The sequence below is a fragment of the Bombina bombina genome, chromosome 5 (genome assembly GCF_027579735.1).
Source record: "Bombina bombina isolate aBomBom1 chromosome 5, aBomBom1.pri, whole genome shotgun sequence".
Lineage (NCBI taxonomy): Eukaryota > Metazoa > Chordata > Amphibia > Anura > Bombinatoridae > Bombina > Bombina bombina.
Window position 1 is genome coordinate 1,013,169,508 of NC_069503.1, and position 19,283 is coordinate 1,013,188,790.

At 38.3% G+C, this 19,283-nt stretch overlaps 1 protein-coding gene across 1 annotated transcript in view; it reads right to left on the bottom strand.

Annotated features, from left to right (window-relative positions):
• UBR5 (ubiquitin protein ligase E3 component n-recognin 5) overlaps nt 1-19,283 on the bottom strand; it is an 877,374-nt gene that overhangs the window by 559,578 nt on the left and 298,513 nt on the right. Inside the window, exons 14-17 of the mRNA XM_053715922.1 lie at nt 8,957-9,100; nt 8,537-8,648; nt 3,326-3,480; nt 2,586-2,783 (exon numbers count right to left, since the gene is read on the bottom strand). Coding sequence (XP_053571897.1) covers nt 2,586-2,783; nt 3,326-3,480; nt 8,537-8,648; nt 8,957-9,100 — 609 coding nt within the window. The remainder of the gene's footprint in view (nt 1-2,585; nt 2,784-3,325; nt 3,481-8,536; nt 8,649-8,956; nt 9,101-19,283) is intronic.

The window sequence follows — 19,283 nt, forward strand, 5'->3', positions numbered from 1 at the left end:
GCCTGACGAAACGCGTAGAGGCTGCCAGATTCTTGCACACCATAAGCCCGACGACACCAGACATACTGCAGTGGACTCTCTTTCTTACACAACGTCCTGAGGCTTTCCGGAAGCCGGATGAAGGAGCGTGGAAGTTTGTTACTATCTTGACACAACAGATGCCGGTGACTGAAAAAGAGGAGTGGTGATTGTGCTTTTTTATATTTTAAACATTGCACGTGTATTCACTTCAATGTTTTATATTGGACTATTAAAGCTGTATTACTCTTAGAGTGGGTTGCGCTCTCTGTCTTTTTCTACAGAACTAGGCTCCACCGGAGCTTCAGTATCTTGCTACCGATCCGGAACACACTGCGCGTCTGAGCGTGCAAAAATAGGCCCCTCGCCCACCATGGGCGTAACTCCTATTCTACCGAGACCCACATGGGGAGAGAAAACCCAAACATGTCGGTCCTCCATAGAACAGCCATGTGCTCAAAACACACTCACTATTTCACATAATAAGGCATGTCAAGACATCACTAAAATCCAGCCGCATCTCCCAGCATCAGCCCACATAATATATTACAGTAATATACCACACTAGTATATAATGAAAATAACAGGGAATACAGGTACACCATTTCTTATAGTGAATACTGCTTACCCCTCCCCAGCTAGGGATATTGTCAGTCTGTCCTGATGTAGCAAGTCTCCCCAGAAAACAAGACTGAACATACCTTAATGCTGCTTGTAGCATGACATCGTTCTCCACACTGAATATTTCACTTTACATCACCTTCAGCTGCTCTGTGGGAACCAGAATGGATCTTAGATAACGTTTGCTAAGATCATCAACATCAGGGCAGAAAATTAAAAATGTCTCCACTCCTCCTAGGAAGGTATACACTGACGATTTCTCCCTGAGAAAAATAGTACTCACTGGCACCATTTTAAAATAACAAACTTCTTGATTGAAGAATCTAAACACCTCACTTTACATCTTCTTACATTAACACAGGCAAAGATAATGACTGTGGGAGGAGGGGAAGGGAGGAGCTATATATAAAGTTCTGCTGTGGCGCTCTTTGCCACTTTCTGCTGGCAGGAGCACAAGGATGAAATCCGTGGACTCGTCATATCTTGTAAAAGAAACATACTTACCAAAAGACACCCATCCACATATAGCAGATAGCCAAACCAGTACTGAAACAGTTATCAGTAGAGGTAACAGAGAACCTATGAAATAGATCCCAGTGAAGAAAACCATTGCATTCAATAGGTGATATTCCCTTCACATCCCTCAGACATTGACTGTACTCTGAGAGGAATCGGGCTTTAAAATGCTGAGAAGCGCATATCAACGTAGAAATCTTAGCACAAACTTACTTCACCACCTCCATAGGAGGCAAAGTTTGTAAAACTGAATTGTGGGTGTGGTGAGGGGTGTATTTATAGGCATTTTGAGGTTTGGGAAACTTTGCCCCTCCTGGTAGGATTGTATATTCCATACGTCACTAGCTCATGGACTCTTGCCAATTACATGAAAGAAATATCCCTCCCACTTTCCCTCCCATCTAGTAGTTCAGCCGAGGATAATGAAAAAGTGGAGAGATACAAGGGCTACAGAGGTGCAAATGACTGCTGCCAGTCTTTTGAAACAAAAGTCTACCTCCAACGCAACATGGATCCAGGTCAGGAACGATTCCCTGCATGCTGACTAGCAGTCTTGTTTTGACTTCACGGAATTCCCAGCCCTATTGTACCCCCAGGAGGCTTCCTGCTTCCCCTTGGAGATTTCAAGCTGAGGCGCCTCCGCTCTCCTCTCTAGATTTACATTTCTGATAGAGGGAAACTCCACTGCCACCAATGACTGTGGCAACAGGGGGTACCAAACAAGGACTTGCCCTTGAAGGGCAAAGATAAAAGACTCAGGCACTGAGGAGGCAAAAGGGCATCATGGCCTTTCCCATTCTCTAGAAATTATCTTAGCAATAATGGGAGATACAGTTAGCATCCAGGGCCTAAACCCCGATTCCAGTCTCGAAACCTGCCCCACACCTCCTAGCCGCCAGAACATCCAGGGTAGATAAGACTTATTAAATCCAGTTTAATATATAGATATGATCCCTTGCTCTCCGGAGCCGATCCATGATAAAGACTTTTCTTCTATAATGAACACCTCTATGCCTACCTCCATGATACGAGGCAAAGAACTACTGGAGGTTAGGGGAAATAGGAGGGATATTTATAGTCTAGTTTGGGTGTCTTTGCCTCCTCCTGGTGGACAGGAATAATATTTCCCATAGGTTATGAATGTTTGTTGACTTTCACTGCCAAAAGAGGGAAACCAGCAGTACATTTCAAGTAGAAGCATTCTTTGTATTATGCTTGATTTGATAATAACTGCTAAAGTAACTAAGTGAGCGTGCAAATCATGTGGTTGCCACTGCTGTAGGGCACATGCACGTTTATACAAAGCATACTCAGTGCACTCTAAGACGCACCAACATTATCCCAGTTATTTCCCGTTTTCTTAATTAATAAGTAATAAAGTGAGGCCAAGTTCTAAAACAGAAGGAGATGGCTGTAAAATGACCACATACCTCAACAGCCATGATGATGATGGCAGCTTTTTTCTTGATTGTTGAATTTGCAGGAAGATTAGTTAGTGAATGAACTCCCATTCCCAAACTACTTATTGGAGGAAGATCCAACCAATCTGGATCTCTTATTCCACCCATACAATCTTTAGCCATGGGATAAATGGTACCATTTCCATCTCTAAGGATAATTGGAGATTCCTAAAATCAACAGCAACTATTAAGATGTGCATATATGGAAAATATTCTCAAATTTTTAAAACTGTCATTGCAGTCAAACTTACACATAAGTGTGCGCTTATTTACACATATGTATATTATAACACCAATGTGCATATCTATATGTCATACTTCATATATAAAACACCAAGTAAGCAATGCTTCAAAATTGCACACAGCTCCTCCGTTATAGATTTGCTGCATGAAGGAAACATTTTAAGATTAATATGCCGACAATATTGGGAGAATTAAAGGTGGAGAATGCCCCATTTTGGAGGTTGCGCCACTGGTTTAACAAGGCTATTTTAGTTTGTACAATGTTAACAGCTCTGCAGAGGCTATAATCAAACTAAGTCTGATTTTTTTATAAGCAAATAGGTTTTAGAATTATGGGGTAGGGGGAATGTAACTGACTAAATTATATATTCCTGTGTTTTATAGGGAGAAGGACCACCCCTGTTTGAAATGTTAATAAACCACTAGAATGACCTCATATAGTATTCACTACAATGTTAAACACAAACCTGTCCAGCTGTAAAAATTGCAACATTTCGTTCATTCTGACCAAGGAAAGCAATGCTGCTGGTTGGGAAATTGTTTTCTTGTTCAGCTTTTCCAGTGGCAAGATCAAAAATGCAGTAGCGGACCCATGTTCCGGTCTTTAGGACGGTATGAACACCTGGCAAAAAAAATTAATTTAAAAAAATGTCCGGGAATTTATCAAAATTCAACATAAGTGACAATGTTAATTCATAATATTTAAAAGGGACATGAAACCCTTTTTTTTCTTCATAATTCATACAGAGCATGCCATTTTAAACAACGTTCTAATTTACTTATTTATATTAAAATGTTCTTTGTTCTCTTGGTATCTTTTGATAAAAAGCAGGGATTTCTTCTCCAGAGCAGGCATGTGTTTGGAGCATTATATAGCAGCATATTATCCATTTGCAAGAGCACTAGATGGCAGCACTATTTCCTGCCATGTAGTATACCAGACACCTACGTAGGTATCTCCAACAAAGAATACAATGGGGCCAAAGAAAATTTAATAATAAAAGCAAACTAGAAACTTAAAATTGTATGCTGTGTCTGAATCACAAAAGAAAAGTTTTGTGTTTCATGTCCCTTTTATGATAAGTAAATGGTTGGGTGAACAACTTTATGGATTCAAGTCCTGATAATGGTCTAAATGTAAAACATTTTAGACTAAGACTCAGCCTTAAACAGGTTTTTGTTCCAGTCAGGATGGGATTGATATAATCTGTAACAAGAGTAATACACCATATTTTAAAAGAAGATTGCAGTGCCATCACTTTAATTAGCAGGTCCGCTACGATTGGTTAAAAATACACACCCCCTTTTCTCATTTGCCTTACAATGAATGAATGCAAGTTACGTATCTAGTAGAACTGAATCGTCAGAGGTAATGGAACAATGAATAGACGTGTCTCACGTGGGCCATATAGGCATGGAGACTAAACTTGCTAAGGATTGGCTAACATTTAGAAATTAAATGACCAATGCAATGCTTTTAGAAATATATAAAAACAGCAACAATAAGGCAGTATAATGTGACATATAAGCAAAATAATTGCTACGGTGTAAATCATATACAGCATAGTTAGTAGTGCAACACACATAATGATTATTCTATGACTAGTGAATAAAAATGATGATGTTCCTATAATCAGAACTGCTGTTTGTGAATGTTTAAAAGTAAAAAACATAGGGAGATTGGTTTATTCCTGGTGAGAAGCTCTGATTGGCTAAAATAGCCTGATTAAACTGGAAAAATACACAAATTGCCTTTGATAAAGCATGAGCGAAACGTGCGTCAGGCGTTTTGTGGCATGATTAGGTCCTGGCCAGGGGCCTTTGGTATTGTATTGCACTTATATAGAGAATGTTTTCTGAGGACTTGATTATTAGATGTTTTTGAAGTACCTGACTATTACAGGAACACCCAGCTTTGTTAAATAATTGCATAGGAGCAATACGTGATAATAGCAGATCGCCAATCCCTTATGTGGTACTCCCTAGGGAGACCTTATAGTCACAGGTAAACTTTACTTTAGGGTTCTTGTTATTTTTTGCACTATACAATGTATGGGGATAGTTGCCTATTTTTTACTTTTCTGGTATAAGGCCTGTTATTTAAAATTATAGACTACTGTGCATATAGAATCAATACTGTGAATTGGACCTTTCATGCCCCTGTATGTTGATACTTTAAGTGTTTAATTATTTTTTTTTTTTAATTCTCTTTTTTATTTTGATATATTAAAAGTTTAAGTTTTATTTTTATTCTGCTCAATATTTCTCAAATAATCCTTTTTGAGGATTGGGACCCACCAATTCATGTGTGTCCTTTATGGACTTAGACTTTGTTTCTTTGGAGTGCTTAAGGGATGCTACTTTTCTTTTTCTTATATTAAAATTAATGGCTACTATGTCTGTTTATTATTGAGAAATGTCTCATTCTTCTGGGTGCTTAGATTCATACTATCTACCGAAGACATTACTATGCCACATAACCAATTAGGCCAGGTCACCTAAGTAAATGGGAACCTTCTCATGTAAACAAGGTTCTTCTTTAATATAGCTTAACCCCTACCACATGCATGCTAGTATGTCTCCAAAGATTCTTTATGAAGACCATAAGGTAAGAGATTTAAGAATGTTATGGGTCTCTACAAATGCTTGAAGCTTGAGTATTCTATTTTTTAATTAACCTACTTCAACATTTCCTCTTAAGAGTACTGATAGCTAGAGAGTTTGCTATATTATGTGTGTTGTGCCTTAGGGGTTAAGTTGTTAAAGCCCATTACTTATCCTTTCCTTGCATTTTCCCTTATTTGCTTGTATGTCATCAGCTTAGTTGTCTCATAGTTATAAAGTACTGATGCTTACATGTGCTATAGAGAATATTTATTATATTTTCTGTAAAATATTTTATATTAATGTATTCAAACACTATTATTGAGCTATGTTTGGTTATGCCTCTATACTGTTAGATGTCTCATTGACAACCTAGTACTGAAGCCAGATCTGGCAATGGCTATGATTTAAATTATTAGTATCTGACTTGTATTCTGGGGGTAGTTGTTACAAATGGCGAGTTCTTTTCAGCTTTGCCCCAAGAGTGGCTCAATGTTATTTTTTCCTCCCTCTCTCCCACCACAGCTTATTCTGTTTGTGTGATCCTAGAGAGGCCACTTAATTTCTTTAGGGTATAACTTGTTATATTGAATGTCATTGTTTTAAAAGGAGATCTATTTAATTAAAAATGCAGGTGGAAATTGCTTCCTGCACTGTATAGACAAGTTTATTTAGAAAAAATAGTTTTCAGACTTGAATGCTTATCTATACCCTGTATTATTATGATTACGTTTTCACACGTCTAATGTGGTTTTAAGATGTTAACTGTAATATATTCCCACCAAAAAAAAAAAAAATGTATTAAAATATTTAGGAAATAATTACTGCTTTTTAATCAACAGAAAATTACACCAAAATGCTTTTTTTTGCATTTTATATTGTGGTATTTCCTCATGTTCTAATATTTCTGCAAACTAAATTTATTTTCTAAAAATGATTGATCAGTTGGGGGGGGGGGGAGGAAATAGGAGGCATTATTTGTGTAGGTACCTCATAGGTTAATTAATGTGTATATACTATGAAAGCCAAACAACTAAAATCAGCTCTAGGGAGTGTGAAATGGATCAGCACTCAATTGGGAAATTAAGGTGTTTGCATAGCAAACCAAAGGGACTTAAAATGATCTAGGTAGATGTGACAGACCGTTTCAGAACATCTGAATAAAGTGGGGCCAGCTTGAAAAGAGGAAACATTTAAAATTATGGAATACAGAAACTGTCTATGAGAGTATGTTGGCATAGAAAAGCAAGCCACACATGTTTGCTTTCTAGGCAGTATCTGCAACCCAATGTCTCAACCAACACACATTCGAAAGAGAAAAATAAATCTATTCTCATCTGTAATAATTAATACAATCAAGGTAGGGAACAGCAACCAGCAGTAGGGTATGGAGCAAAGGGTCAGCCAACCCCTCAGTGTAAAATGCAGAAAAGAAGATTACTCCAGCCCAATCTGTAAATCATCAGACCTTTATTGCTTCATGGTCTCAAAGTAAACAACAACGTTTCAGACCTCTCACAGGTCCTTAGTCATGTCTAACATACATATAATGGCTACCTTTATAGCTGTATCAAGGTATTAAGACACACCCACATCCTGTATAGTCACTAACATCTAGTGGTTACAATGTATAAAAGCATCAACACATATTGCTTTTTGTTACCTTAAAGAGATAGTACCATACGGTGTGTTATATTTAAAAACAAATTGTAGCAACAATATATACAAACAATTATTAAAACCACTACTGAGCACTACTCATTAATACCAAAAACTATGAATAAGAAGGGGTTAAGCAAAAATAAATAAATAGTTTATATGTTGTAACACATATTGCCATAAATATCTTTTATAAATATTTTTATTGTCTAAACAGGGACCAATCAAAGTCTTTATTAAGGCCTTGTGGTGTAAGGGTCTGCAGCTTATGAATCCAATACATTTCTCTAGTTTTTAGTAGATTTTCTCGATCACCCCCGCTCCTAGGGATTTCTACCTTTTCAATAATTTGAAAGCACAGCTGACTAATACTGTGACCTGCTTCAAGGAAATGTGAAGATACTGGGGCTTCTTTATTGTTACATCTTATATTTGACTTATGTTGTGCTATTCGTTCACAAGCTTCTCGTGGAATCTCCAATATAATAAAGTGAACATGGACACTTAATCATATATATGATGTAACTAGATATACAAGTATTGGTTTATTTTATACTTTGTACCTCTCTGGGGATGATATAAATAACTGCCTTTAGTCAGAGTTGCAGTTACTGAAGTTTTGTTGCTTTGGTAAGCAGGCATAGGTACGTTTTTAAATGAGTCTACAAATGGATTGAGATCCTGTAAAATGTGCCCATGTTTTTTTGTTTTTTTAAGTATTTTATTTATTGGATTACTCATTCATTGTACTTAGTGACAAAGATTAATTTGTAAGTTCGTTGTTTATTAGTCTTTTTGGCCTTCTGTGTTATATTGTCTAACATAACACATGCTGTTCAACCAAAGCATGTGGATAACCCCTTGCTTTGAATTTGTCAGCCATTTCTTTTAATCTTTTTTCACACTGAGATATGTCAGAAACAATTCTTTTCACCCTTACAAACTGACTCTTAGGTAGAGCTTGTAGAATAAACTGCTCTTGTCTGTCGGTTTGACAAATAAATCAGACTTCAAAAAACCTCCCTCCTTATATATCTGAGTATCCATCAATTTAACAGAGATCTCACTTGTAGCGAGGGTAAATTTTAAACATTGGTTTTAATTATTGTTTGTATATATTGTTGCTACAATTTGTTTTTAAATATAACACACAGTATGGTACTCTCTCTTTAAGGTAACAAAAAGCAATATGTGTTGATGCTTTTATACATTGTAACCACTAGATGTCAGTGACCATACAGGATGTGGGTGTGTCTTAATACCGGTATAAAGGTAGCCATTATATGTATGTTTGATAGACATGACTAAAGACCTGTGAGGTCTGAAACGTTTACTTTGAGACCATAAAGCAATAAAGGTCTGATGATTTACAGATTGGGCTGGAGTAATCTTTTCCTCATCTGTAATAATGTTACCTTTGGAATCTACATTCACAGCCAAGATTTCAGTTTTTTCAGGAATGCACAGCTTTTTAGGAGTCCTCTGGAAGCAGTCTGGGACTTTAGGTGTTCCACCAGTCTTCACCACCTAAAACAGTTTCCCAGTCACAAAGTTATTGATAAAAGACATCAACTAAAACTGAATCCTATTTTTTTTTTTTTTTTTTTTTTTTTTAAAAAGGTTACTGTCCCTATCTAGAAGATCTAGGTTACTAATTAAAGAATTATTTTTATCACCCAAAATTCAATACGATTTATATAGCTTATGATACCTGCAGGGTTTTTCTCTTTCCCAGTTTGTAAACATGCACCTTTCTAGTGTGTGCAAAGTATTATATAGGAAAGACTAATAGAAAATAAATTGGTTAACATAAGGAGATTCTGAAAAAAAAGTACCTGAAGTTCATCAATCCTAAGCAACCTACAGTCCTGGAGGAGTGATGATGGGTCAGGATCACAGCCAGGAGTACATTGGTTGTTGGCATTATTGGATGTGCCAGGAAACTTTACAGCAACATAGGCACCATCAACTTTAAGCACCTTTATACCAAAAAAAAATAATAAAATAAAAAAATTGAAATTTATTTAAATACAATTTTATAGATTTCTCAAAGGGAGCAAAACAAAAAATTGAAGCATCGGAGTGAGCATTATAGTTAACAATCTCACACGCTCCAAGGAAAAAGACTATGCAGGTCAAAGTACATACTATAGGATGTTTAAAAATGTAAACTACTGGATATAACCACAATTTATGCTTACCTGATAAATTCATTTTTTTCCTGGTGGTGAGAGTCCACGATCCATTACTACTGGAAATTACTCTTCCTTACCACTAGGAGGTAAGGTTTCCCAAATCCTAAGAGCTCTATACAACCCTTCCCACCTCACATGTACCTCAGTATAATGTATAACCAAGCAAAATGATGTAAGAAAAAAGGAATAAGACCCATAAAAGGAACAAGGGGATACAAAAAAATTATTCATGCTAAAGAAAAATACTAAACTCAAAAACAAAGGGTGTTGTCACACACACTCACCATTATGAAAGAAATTAATTTAACAGGAAAGCATAAATTATGGTTTCTTTCATACAGGTGGTGAGAGTCCACAATCCATTACTCATGGGAAACAATACCCAAGCTGGGGAGTATACGAGTAATAGGGAGGAATTTAAAAACAATTTTGCCACTGAAAAAATAAATCCACAACCCCACATGGGCATTTTTTTATATTTCAGCAAGAAAAAAGGCAAGCTGGGAAAATTCAGAAGAAGCGTCAAAATTGTAGAATTTAGTAAAAGTATGCAAAGTCGACCAAGTAGCTGCCTTGCTAATTCGGTCAACTGAAGCCTCACTCTTGAAAACCCAAGACACAACGACTGACCTAGTAGAGAATGAGCAGTAAACAGTTGTGGGTGGAGACTGACCTGCCTTCAAGTAAGCCTTGTGAATCAAGAGTTTCAACCAAGAGGCCAAAGAAAAAGCAGAAACATTCTGTCCTTTAATAGCAGCAGAAAAGTGAATGAACAAACAAGAAGTATCTAAAGTGCTTAGTAGCATCAATATATTTCAATGCTCGAACATCCAAATTATGCAAAGATCTATCTGAAGCATTCTTAGGATCAGGACACATAGGACAACAATTTTTCTGATAATGTTTTCTGAAGAAACAACTTTGCTGCAAAAAGTTAAAAAAAAAAAAAGTCAATAAAACTGCCTTATCTTATTGAAAAACAAGATTAGGAGGATCACAAGAAAAAGCAGATAACCCCAAAACTCTTCTAGAAGAAGAGATAACCAAAATGAATAAAATCTTCCAAGAAAACAGTTTAATATCCACCTTATGCATACGATCAAAAGGTGGAGCCTGCAGGTAAGATTCCATGGAGAAGAAATTGGCTTGATCACAGGCTTAACACGGGCCAAAGCCTGAACAAAACCATGAACACCAAAAAGATTAGCAATCTTCCTATTAAATTAAACTGAAAGAGTAGAAATCTGCCCTGTGAGAGAACTAGCAGATAGGCACTTATCCAGACCATTCTGTAAGAACTGCAAAATCCTAGAAAAAAGAAAAAAAAAAAAAAACCTATCTATACACCAAGAAATAAAGACCTTCCAGACCTTATGAAAAATCTTTGGAGTTACAGGCTTATGAGCCTGAATTAAGGAGGTTTCAATGAATCAGAGAAACCTCTGTCTGAACTTGATGGCTTTGAAATTGAGTAATTAGTCCTTAGAGACTTGAGATCCATATGGAAAAACAGATCTTGAGGCAGTAGGTCTGACCGAAGAGGAAGAGCCCAATGAGCAGCTGGACATCTGAACTAAATCTGCATACCAAATCCTGCAAGGCCAAACTGGGGCAATCAGGATTACTGAAAATATGTCTAGATTTATTTCAGAGATAACTCTGTGAAGAAGTACCAGATTAGGAAACCGATAAGCAATCTGAAATGAAGAATGAGCTACTAGAGCATCCACAAACTCTGCCAGAGGGTCCCTGGACCTCGCAAAGTACCAGGGAAGAAAGAGAACCACAGCCAAGCTGTTGAGTATCACTCCCCTTCCCACAAACCCCAGTCATTCGACCAAAGGGAAATGGAGAAAAAAGGAGTAACACAAAGGTGTAGAAGTGCCTGAGGTTTAGTAAAAAACATAATTTATGTAAGAACTTACCTGATAAATTCATTTCTTTCATATTAGCAAGAGTCCATGAGCTAGTGACGTATGGGATATACATTCCTACCAGGAGGGGCAAAGTTTCCCAAACCTTAAAATGCCTATAAATACACCCCTCACCACACCCACAATTCAGTTTAACGAATAGCCAAGAAGTGGGGTGATAAGAAAAAAGTGCGAAAGCATATAAAATAAGGAATTGGAATAATTGTGCTTTATACAAAAAAATCATAACCACCACAAAAAAAGGGCGGGCCTCATGGACTCTTGCTAATATGAAAGAAATGAATTTATCAGGTAAGTTCTTACATAAATTATGTTTTCTTTCATGTAATTAGCAAGAGTCCATGAGCTAGTGACGTATGGGATAATGACTACCCAAGATGTCGATCTTTCCACACAAGAGTCACTAGAGAGGGAGGGATAAAATAAAGACAGCCAATTCCTGCTGAAAATAATCCACACCCAAAATAAAGTTTAATGAAAAACATAAGCAGAAGATTCAAACTGAAACCGCTGCCTGAAGTACTTTTCTACCAAAAACTGCTTCAGAAGAAGAAAATACAACAAAATGGTAGAATTTGGTAAAAGTATGCAAAGAGGACCAAGTTGCCGCTTTGCAAATCTGATCAACCGAAGCTTCATTCCTAAACGCCCAGGAAGTAGAAACTGACCTAGTAGAATGAGCTGTAATCCTATGAGGCGGAGTCTTACCCGACTCAACATAGGCAAGATGAATTAAAGATTTCAACCAAGATGCCAAAGAAATGGCAGAAGTTTTCTGGCCTTTCTAAAACCGGAAAAGATAACAAATAAACTAGAAGTCTTTCGGAAAGACTTAGTAGCTTCAACATAATATTTCAAAGCTCTAATAACATCCAAAGAATGCAACGATTTCTCCTTAGAATTCTTAGGATTAAGACATAATGAAGGAACCACAATGTCTCTACTAATGTTGTTGGAATTCACAACTTAGGTAAAAATTCAAAAGAAGTTCGCAACACCGCCTTATCCTGATGAAAAATCAGAAAAGGAGACTCACAAGAAAGAGCAGATAATTCAGAAACTCTTCTGGCAGAAGAGATGGCCAAAAGGAACAAAACTTTCCAAGAAAGTAATTTAATATCCAATGAATGCATAGGTTCAAATGGAGGAGCTTGAAGAGCCCCCAGAACCAAATTCAAACTCCAAGGAGGAGAAATTGACTTAATGACAGGCTTTATACGAACCAAAGCTTGTACAAAACAATGAATATCAGGAAGAATAGCAATCTTTCTGTGAAAAAGAACAGAAAGAGCAGAGATTTGACCTTTCAAGGAACTTGCGGACAAACCCTTATCTAAACCATCCTGAAGAAACTGTAATATTCTCGGTATTCTAAAAGAATGCCAAGAAAAATGATGAGAAAGACACCAAGAAATATAAGTCTTCCAGACTCTATAATATATCTCTCTGGATACAGATTTACGAGCCTGTAACATAGTATTAATCACAGAGTCAGAGAAACCTCTTTGACCAAGAATCAAGCGTTCAATCTCCATACCTTTAAATTTAAGGATTTCAGATCCTGATGGAAAAAAGGACCTTGAGACAAAAGGTCTGGTCTTAACGGAAGAGTCCACGGTTGGCAAGAGGCCATCCGGACAAGATCCGCATACCAAAACCTGTGAGGCCATGCCGGAGCTACCAGCAGAACAAACGAGCATTCCTTCAGAATCTTGGAGATTACTCTTGGAAGAAGAACTAGAGGCGGAACGATATAGGCAGGATGATACTTCCAAGGAAGTGATAATGCATCCACTGCCTCCGCCTGAGGATCCCGGGATCTGGACAGATACCTGGGAAGTTTCTTGTTTAGATGAGAAGCCATCAGATCTATTTCTGGAAGTTCCCACATTTGAACAATCTGAAGAAATACCTCTGGGTGAAGAGACCATTCGCCCGGATGCAACGTTTGGCGACTGAGATAATCCGCTTTCCAATTGTCCATACCTGGGATATGAACCGCAGAGATTAGACAGGAGCTGGATTCCGCCCAAACCAAAATTCGAGATACTTCTTTCATAGCCAGAGGACTGTGAGTCCCTCCTTGATGATTGATGTATGCCACAGTTGTGACATTGTCTATCTGAAAACAAATGAACAACTCTCTCTTCAGAAGAGGCCAAGACTGAAGAGCTCTGAAAATTGCACGGAGTTCCAAAATATTGATCGGAAATCTCACCTCCTGAGATTCCCAAACCCCTTGTGCCGTCAGATACCCCCACACAGCTCCCCAACCTGTAAGACTTGCATCTGTTGAGATTATAGTCCAGGTCGGAAGAACAAAGAAGCCCCCTGAACTAAACGATGGTGATCTGTCCACCATGTCAGAGAGTGTTGTAAAATCGGTTTAAAGATATTAATTGAGATATCTTTGAGTAATCCCTGCACCATTGGTTCAGCATACAGAGCTGAAGAGGTCGCATGTGAAAACGAGCAAAGGAGATCGCATCTGATGCGGCAGTCCTAAGACCCAACATTTCCATGCATAAGGCTACCAAAGGAAATGATTGTGACTGAAGGTTTTGACAAGCTGATATCAATGTTAAACTTCTCTTGTCTGACAAGGACAGAGTCATAGACACTGAATTTATCTAGAAACCTAAAAAGGTTACCCTTGTCTGAGGAATCAATGAACTGAATGGTAAATTGATCCTCCAACCATGAACTTGAAGAAACAACACAAGTCGATTCGTATGAGATTCTTCGAAAATGAGAAGACTGAGCAAGTACCAAGATATCGTCCAAATAAGGAAATACCAAAAACCTATTCTCTGATTACAGAAAGAAGGGCACCGAGAACCTTTGAAAAAAATTCTTGGAACTGAGGCTAGGCCAAACGGTAGAGCCACAAAACTGGTAATGCTTGTCTAAAAAGAGAATCTCAGACACTAAAAGTGATCTGGATGAATCGGAATATGCAGATACACAGCCTGTAAATCTATTGTAGACATATAATGCCCTTGCTAAACAAAAGGCAGGATAGTCCTACAGTAACCATCTTGAATGTTGGTATCCTAACATAACGATTCAATAATGATAGATCCGGAACTGGTCTGAAGGAATTGACCTTCTTTGGTACAATGAAGAGATAAAATAAAACCCCAGCCCCTGTTCCAGAACTGGAACTGGCATAAATACTCCAGCCAACTCTAGATCTGAAACACATTTCAGAAATGCTGAGCCTTTGCTGTGTTAACTGGGACACGGGAAAGAAAAGAATCTCTTAGCAGGAGGCCTTAACTTGAAGCCAATTCTGTACCTTTCTGAAACAATGTTTCTGAAACCAGAGATTAAGAACGGAATTGATCCAAATTTCTTTGAAGAAAACGTAATCTGCCCCATACCAGCTGAGCTGGAATAAGGGCCGCACCTTCATAGGTACTTAGGAGCTGGCTATAGGTTTCTATAAGGCTTGGATATATTCCAAACTGGAAATAGTTTCCAAACTGATACCGCTCCTGAGGATGAAGGATCAGGCTTTTGTTCCTTGTGAGGAAAGGAACGAAAAATGATTATTTACCCTGGAAAGAAAGGGAAAGCAAAGTTGACTTAGAAGACATGTCAGCATTCCAAGTTTAATCCATAAAGCTTTTCTAGCTAAAATAGCTAGAGACATATACCTGACATCAACTCTAATGATATCAAAAGATGGTATCACCAATAAAATTATTAGCATGTTATAGAATAATAATAATGCTATAAAATTATGATCTATTACTTGTTGCACTAAAGCTTCTAACCAAAACGTTGAAGCTGCAGCAACATCCACTAAAAATATAGCAGGTCTAAGAAGATTACCTGAACATAAGTAAGCTTTTCTTAGAAAGGATTCAATTTTCCTATCTAAAGGATCCTTAAATGAAGTACTATCTGCCGTAGGAATAGTAGTACATTAGCAGGAGTAGAGACAGCCCCATAACCTTAGGGATTTTTGTCCCAAAAAACTCTAATCTGTCAGATGGCACAGGATATAATTTGCTTAAACGTCTAGAAGGAGTAAATAAATTACCCAAATTATTCCATTCCCTGGAAATTACTTCAGAAATAGCATCAGGGAGATAAAACACTTCTGGAATAACTACAGGAGATTTAAAAACCTTATTTAAACGTTTACATTTAGTATCAAGAGGACCAGAATCCTCTATTTCTAATGCAAATAACACTTCTTTAAGTAAAGAACGAATAAATTCCATCTTGAACAAATACAAAGATTTATCAGCATCAACCTCTGAGACAGAAACCTCTGAACCAGAAGAACCATTATCAGTATCAGAATGATGATGTTCATTTAAAAATTCATCTGAAAAAAGAGAAGTTTTAAAAGACTTTTATGTATACTAGAAGGAGAAATAACAGACATAGCCTTCTTAATGGATTTAAAAAATAAAATCTCTTATGTTATCAGGAACACTCTGAAAATTAGATGTTGACGGAACAGCAACAGGTAATGTAACAGTACTAAAGGAAATTTTATCTGCATTAATAAGTTTGACATGACATGCAATACAAATAACAGCTGGAGAAACAGATACCAAAAGTTTATAGCAGATACACTTAGCTTGGTAGCTCCAGCACTGTGCAGTGATTTTCCTGAAGTATCTTCTGACTCAGTTGCAACGTGGAACATCTTGCAATATGTAAAAGAAAAAAACAACATATAAAGCAAAATTGATCAAATTCCTTAAATGACAGTTTCAGGAATGGGAAAAAATGCCAAAGAACAAGCTTCTAGCAACCAGAAGCAATAAAAAATGAGACTTAAATAATGTGGAGACAAAAGTGACGCCCATATTTTTTCGCGCCAAATAAGACGCCCACATTATTTGGCGCCTAAATGCTTTTTGGCGCCAAAAATGACGCCACATCCGGAACGCCGACATTTTTGGCGCAAATTAACGTCAAAGAATGACGCAACTTCCGGCGACACGTATGACGCCGGAAACGGAAATAGAATTTTTGCGCCAAAAAAGTCCGCGCCAAGAATGACGCAATAAAATGAAGCATTTTCAGCCCCCGCGAGCCTAACAGCCCACAGGGAAAAAGTCAAATTTTAAGGTAAAAAATGTTAAATTAAAATGCATTATCCCAAATATGAAACTGACTGTCTGAAAAATAAGGAAAGTTGAACATTCTGAGTCAAGGCAAATAAATGTTTGAAAACATATATTTAGAACTTTATAAACAAAGTGCCCAACCATAGCTAGGAGTGTCACAGAAAATAAGACTTACTTACCCCAGGACACTCATCTACATATAGCAGATAGCCAAACCAGTACTGAAACGAGAATCAGCAGAGGTAATGGTATATATAAGAGTATATCGTCGATCTGAAAAGGGAGGTAAGAGATGAATCTCTACGACCGATAACAGAGAACCTATGAAATAGACCCCTTAGAAGGAGATCACTGCATTCAAATAGGCAATACTCTCCTCACATCCCTCTGACATTCACTGCACGCTGAGAGGAAAACCGGGCTCCAACTTGCTGCGGAGCGCATATCAACGTAGAATCTAGCACAAACTTACTTCACCACCTCCATCGGAGGCAAAGTTTGTAAAACTGAATTGTGGGTGTGGAGAGGGGTGTATTTATAGGCATTTTAAGGTTTGGGAAACTTTGCCCCTCCTGGTAGGAATGTATATCCCATACGTCACTAGCTCATGGACTCTTGCTAATTACATGAAAGAAAAATAAATAACCGTCTTAAAATAAAGTGCAGGGTCGTAGACCATATCCGGAAATAAATACATTCATCAGGTAAGCATAAATGTAGTTTTCTTTCCTAAGATATGGTGAGTCCACGACGTCATTTACTGTTGGGAACCAATACCCAAACTATAGAACAAAGATGACTAGGGAGGGACAAGACAAGTTGGCCCTAAACAGAAGGCACCACCGCTTGAAGAACCTTTCTCCCAAAAGAAGCCTCGGCCGAGGCAAAAGAAATTTAGAAAATTTGGAAAAAGTGTGCAGAGAAGACCAAGTTGTAGCCTTGCAAATCTTGTTCCACAGAAGCTTCATGTTTGAAAGCCCAAGAAGAGGAGACAGCTCTCGTGGAATGAGCAGTAATTCTCTAAGGAGGCTGCTGTCCAGCAGTCTCATAAGCCAAACTAATTAAACTTCTCAACCAGAGAGAAAGAAAAGGAGCAGCAGCTTTCTGACCCTTACATTTTCCACAGAAACAAACAGGGCAGAAGACTGGTGAAAATCCTTAGTCGCCTGTAGATAGAATTTTAGAGCATACACAACATCCAAGTTGTGCAACAAATGTTTCTTATGAGGAGATTAGGACATAGCGAAGGAACAACAATTTCCTAATTAATATTTCTATCCGAAACTACTTTAGGAAGGAAACCTAACTTAATACGAAGAACCGCCTTATCAGCATAAAAGATAAGATAAGGCGAATCACACTGCAAAGCCGAGAGTTCCGAAACTCTCAGAGCAGAAGAGATAGCAACAAGAAACAAAACTTTCCAAGATAACTTAATATGTATGAAATGCAAAGGCTTAAACAGAGCCTGCTGCAAAACTTTAAAAACAAGGTTAAGGCTCCAAGGAGGAGCAACAGATTTAAACACAGGCCTGATTCTGATCAAGGCCTAACAAAAAGATTGCACATCTGGCACGTCCGCCAGACGCTTGTGTAGCAAAATAGATAATGCAGAAATCTGACCCTTCAGGGTACTCTGACAAACCCTTCTCCAGACCTTCTTGGAGAAAGGACAAAATCCTAGGAATCCTGACCCTACTCCAAGGGTAGCCCTTGGATTCACACCAATAAAGGATATTTACGCCATATCTCATGGTAAATCTTTTCAGTAAAGGCTTGCGAGCCTGAATCATGGTCTCAATGACCAACTCTGAAAAACCATGCTTAGACAGAATTAAGTGTTCAATCTACAAGCAGTCAGCTTCAAAGAAACGAGATGTGGGTAAAAGAAGGGATTCTTCCTCAGAGGCAATCTCCAAGGTGGAAGAGACAACATCTCCACTAGGTCTGCGTACCAGATCCTGCGAGGCCATGCAGGGGCTATAAGAATCACCTATGCTCTCAACTGTTTGATATGAGCAATGACTTGTGGAAGGAGAGCAAACGGAGGAAACAGGTAAGCCAGCCTGAAATCCCAAGAGACCGCCAGAGCATCTATTAGAGCAGCCTGTAGATATCTAGACCTTGAACCGTATCTTGGAAGTTTGGCATTCTGCCAAGACGCCCACTTCCCGGGATGAAAAGTCTGTCTGCTCAGAAAATCCGCTTTCCAGTTGTCTACTACTGGAATGTGAATGGCAGATAGCAATTGTGAGCTTCCGCCCACTGAATAATCCGAGCCACCTCCTTCATGGCTAAGGAACTCCGAGTTCCTCCCTGGTGGTTGATGTAAGCCAATGAGGTAATGTCTGACTGGAACCTCATAAACCGGGCTAAGGACAACTGAGGCCAAGAGAACATTGAAAATCGCTCTCAACTCCAAGATGTTTAGGGAGAGAGCAGACTCCTCCCGATTCCAAAGGCCCTGCGCCTTTAACGAGTCCCAGATTGCTCCCCAGGCTGGCGTCCGTGGTCACAATCACCAAGGAAGGTCTCCGAAAGCATGTGCCTTGAGACAGATGTTCCTGAGACAGCTACCATGGGAGAAAGTCTCTTGTCGACTGATCTAGAACTATCCTCTGAGACAGATCTGCATGGTCCCCGTTCCATTGACTGAGCATGCATAACAGCAGAGCTCTCAAATGGAATCGAGCAAAGGGAATGATATTCATGGAAGTAACCATCAGACCAATTACCCAAGTACATTGAGCCACTGTTGGCCGTACAGTAGACTGTAGCGAGAGGCAAGAAGTTTGGCTCTCCTGACCTCTGTCTGAAATATCTTCATCGATAGGGAATCTATTATGGTCCCTAAGAAAACTACCCTTGTAGCTGGAACAAGGGAACTCTTTTCCAGATTCACTTTCCATCCGTGGGAACGTAGAAAAGACAATATCTCTG